General features: G+C 29.3%; 1 protein-coding gene across 1 annotated transcript in view; it reads right to left on the bottom strand.

The window, feature by feature from the left end:
- Positions 1-4,197: 4,197 nt before the first annotated feature.
- Positions 4,198-4,281, bottom strand: part of LOC107061948 (uncharacterized) — a 675-nt gene continuing 591 nt past the window's right edge. The window contains exon 3 of the mRNA XM_015311999.1: positions 4,198-4,273. Within this exon, the coding sequence (XP_015167485.1) occupies positions 4,198-4,273 (76 nt within the window). The remainder of the gene's footprint in view (positions 4,274-4,281) is intronic.

The raw sequence follows: 4,281 nt of genomic DNA, 5'->3' as shown, positions 1-4,281 counted from the left end.
TTGATAGAAATATTTCTTGCATAAACTGATTTTTACATACCTTATTATTCTTGTAGTAGCTTCTAAATGTGATTTCTTGAATTGATGAAAGAATTAACTCAGTGCTTATACACTGAATGTTATATCTGATTTGTTGTAGTAAGATATAGTAGTTTACATATTATCTTTTGATTACATCTATTAGTAGATCATTTTTCACTTCTTGATTTGAAATTGAATTTTTCATTAGATTGTCTAAGTCCTTATAGTTAACTTCACATTCACTTCAATTGGAGTTGCAGGCTTGCAACTGATCTTTAGTAGTTAAATTCACATTCACTTTAATTGAAGTTACTACTGATATTAATTTTTTTTATTAGATTAGGTTGCTTTCGACAATTAATACGTACGTCACCAACATAGATAAGGATAGACCCACTTGTATTCAATAGTTTTTTTAACTGACTTTGAATTACTTCCCAAGTATTATTATTTGCCAATGCATCTATATATTTCAGCCTTTATGGCATCCACCCATCTTAGTTTCTTAAGAAAGAAAAAAAAGTTTAATGTCCTAAGAAATAGCATAAATAAAAACTTGATAAATAAGAAGCAAATGATCGTAGTTGACTAGTTTATAAAGAGATTTTGACTGTTACTGAGTAGTAACAAAATCTTTCATCTAGAGGGGTGATGCTTTGATTCTAGAGCATCTTCTAGATGATGTTAATTGGTCAATAGTACTTTCAATAACAAAAATTGAAATATTTAGAACTTTTGAATTTTGACTGTGTTTTATTGAATGAAAATGAAGTGTTAGAGCTTGTATTAGCAGTAGTCTGATTAGTAGATTGTAGTACTAGACTTTGTAGGAATATCAACACACAATGGAATTTACTTAGAAAATACATAGAAAAAATGCAACTTGATTACTCTTCTCAACAGTTTTGAATGAAAAGGTTTTATTTTTTCCTTTTTGAATTCAACATTTTTATGAACAAAAAATATGTGATTAAATAGATCATAAAGTATATATATATTTTTTAAAAGTTGTAGTATCTTATATGTTCAACAATAATGGATATAACAACAGTTTCTAGTTTTATAATTTTTTATCTCACCATGTTATTTATCTTAACGAATACTCGATCCTTATTTGGTTAGAAATATAAACACAAAGGAGTAGCCTAAGAGGAATAAGTTGTGAATTTTGACGTAGCTCATCCATTCTACTCTATTAAATCACAGTTTTACGATGGTAGGTTGATATTGGGCTTTATCAAGCCATCAACAAACACCCTATTCATATCCAATCTATTTAAATCTAGAAGGCATAGTTACAATATATACCATTCGATTTTTTAGTTTACCAAATATAACCTAAGTAAATTATATATATAATGTGTATATATTATATGTATATTACATGTACAAGTATGTATAGATTTGTATATATTTATAGGAAAAGTCACATAAAAATTGTCTTTAAGATCCTAAATTACAATACATAAATTTACTATTAATCAATTATAAAATATAGTTTTTAATTACAATACATAACAATCTGATAGGGCCACACGTTTTGTTTATTTTTTGGGTTTTGGTGCTAATCTTTAAAAAGTGAAAATTTGTTATCTGATTAATAGGATTCTAACCATTAAGCACATTCCTAATTTGATGTATTTACGATTTGGATAGTAGTTACAAGATATAACTAGGAATAAGAATTTTATCTTGTCGATCTCCTAAAAGTTAGCTAGGGACATTTTATGTGAATATTGAACCATATATAATAAGGCATTTAATCTAATGCAATAAACTTCAAGGCATATATTTGGACATATAATTAGATAGAGAACGAGAGACACACGCATTTAGTAGGAATAATAATAATTATTATCTTATCCTAACTACCAATTCATTATTAGGTAGGCCATATAAGGTTTAGTTAATTTTTTTTACTTTTGACTTCTTTTGATGTCTTGATCAAATGAATCTTATATTTATTATCCAAAAGAGAACACATATATATTTATTTGAGTGCCTTTATCACAACAAATGATCAAGGTGAAAGTATATGTTTCCTAGTTTGAACTTATAAGGCCCTACTAATTTTATTTTTTTTTTTTATAGATGCAAAGAATTCATCTAATTAGAAATTCACAAATGAATGCAAAAAACAAAAAAAAATAATCAAATTAGGTGGAAAGGACTTTGAGTACGTAAAAAGAAGCAGCAAAAATCAACATCATGATCGATTTTAAGTTGGATATATGAGAACGTAAACTAATATAATATTAGAAGAAAACCTTATCTCATAGCACTGTAAGGTAATGAAATTGCTATATTGCATAAACGTCTTCCAATTTTATTCGATAAAGATAGAATATTTGGTCATCAAAGGTCTAATAAAGTAGGTAGCATATGTGTTTGTCATTAAGTAAGATTACTAGCTTGATTATCAAAAAAAAATCTATGCAATACTTTGATTTAATATCAATTGAATCCTTCTTTCTATTGCACTAAATGAAAACAATCCAATTTATCAAGTTTTTAATAAATAAAGTAAGAAAGTGAAAGGTACTACAAATATAAGTGAGTGCCATGTTTAGACAAGCTTAAATGCCTCATATTCTTACTTCATTTGACCAAACAATTAGTCAAAAGTAGAAAAGAGACAAAAAGAAAAAAACATTAAAAAAAAAACTACGTACCCCGCTTTTAGCATTACAACTACCAAAGTTTTGGCTTAAATATAATTTCATGGACCACAAACAGTACTTGTGCTTTTTTTTTTTAGAGAAAAGACATAAAGACACAATTAAAGTTGTCTCGTATTTTCATAAAGACACCTTAACTTTCAAATTGTCCTATCACCCCACAAAACTATTTAATATGGTTGTAAATGGGCCATTTTGACCCATTCCCTCGTCTGGGTTGTTACCACGCACATGAGGCGCGTCATTCAGTGTTTTCACTGCCATGGCCCAGCTTAAAAGTGTCGCGTGTCATTTTCTTTCTTTATTATTAATTATTTAATCAATTTATGTCATCTTCCCCAATTTTAAACCTAAAAATAGCTGTTGGTTGCCCTAATTTTTTGATTTCATGGTTTTTTTCCATAGCAAGATCAACGTTGGTTCTCTCTGTTTGACGACTTCATCATCTTCCCCAAGAAAATAAGGTAGGAATTCGTTTTATCTTTTAATTTCCAGTATAAAACGTTAATTTAAAGTTTTTATGGTTTAGTTTCTTCTGAATTTTGTGATTAGGTTTTGATTGAAAATGTCAAATACAATGTTGAATCGTATTTGTAATGATGAGAATGATCCGATGTTATGAGTGAAATTGCGATGCAAACATGGTGACTTACTATCAATGCAAACTTCATGGTCGGAGCATAATCCAGCTCGAAGATTTTGGTCTTGTCCACGCTATCGTGTATGTTTCCTAATTCTTTTATGGAGATCTTTTGTTATGTATTTTTCTTTAATTTGTTTTTGCGTATTTTAGGAGGATGCGTGCAACTTCTTTAGATGGAGGGATCGTGAAGATGTTGATATATGATCCAAGTATGTAATTTCGAGATTAGCAAAGAGAATTAAGGAGTTGGAAGAAGTATTGGCATGTTATGAAAGTCGTGTTGAAAGTAACCAAGTCGTGATGAAGGAGAAAAAGAAGAGCAAATATTGTAACTTGAAGCTAATTGTCTTGATTATTATTGTGTGTTTTCTATTTTTAAGTCTAACCAAGAATGTGAAGGATGGAAGTTGTAGGTGTATGCAACCAAAATTGCCATAGACATCTTTAGTTACTTTCAAATTTTTGAAGTCGTAGGTGTGTGTAACTAGAAGCTAAGCTAATTGTCTTGATCTTGCTAGTTGTAGGTGTGTGTAACTTGAAGGATGGAAGTTGTTGAATGCTCAAGTTATTGTTGGTCTTTGTTGTTGAATAGTTATGATTTGAACAAGTTGTTAATGTATTTGGTTCTCTTGTCTATATTATTGTGGCAACCATTTGAGAAACTTCAAAAATATGTTCAACTACAAATAAAAAGGCAACAACAAAACTGACCAAAAAGAGGACTTCATTTCAACATAATCATTCAAGTTTTGTTTGGTTACACACAAAATTGAGTTTGATTCCAACCAAAACAGCACCAAAATATACATAATTAAATTTTGTTTGGCAAAATGAACAAGACGACATCAAAATGCCCTACTTCCATGGCACATAAGTCTTCATACTTGAAGTTGTTTGGCTTTGGCTATTAGCAGTAGCAGCAGCTGCAGACCTAGTTTG

Source organism: Solanum tuberosum, unplaced genomic scaffold (assembly GCF_000226075.1).
Source record: "Solanum tuberosum cultivar DM 1-3 516 R44 unplaced genomic scaffold, SolTub_3.0 scf00180, whole genome shotgun sequence".
NCBI lineage: Eukaryota > Viridiplantae > Streptophyta > Magnoliopsida > Solanales > Solanaceae > Solanum > Solanum tuberosum.
Note: the sequence above shows the minus strand (reverse complement) of the source record. Positions and strands in the feature narration are given on the sequence as shown.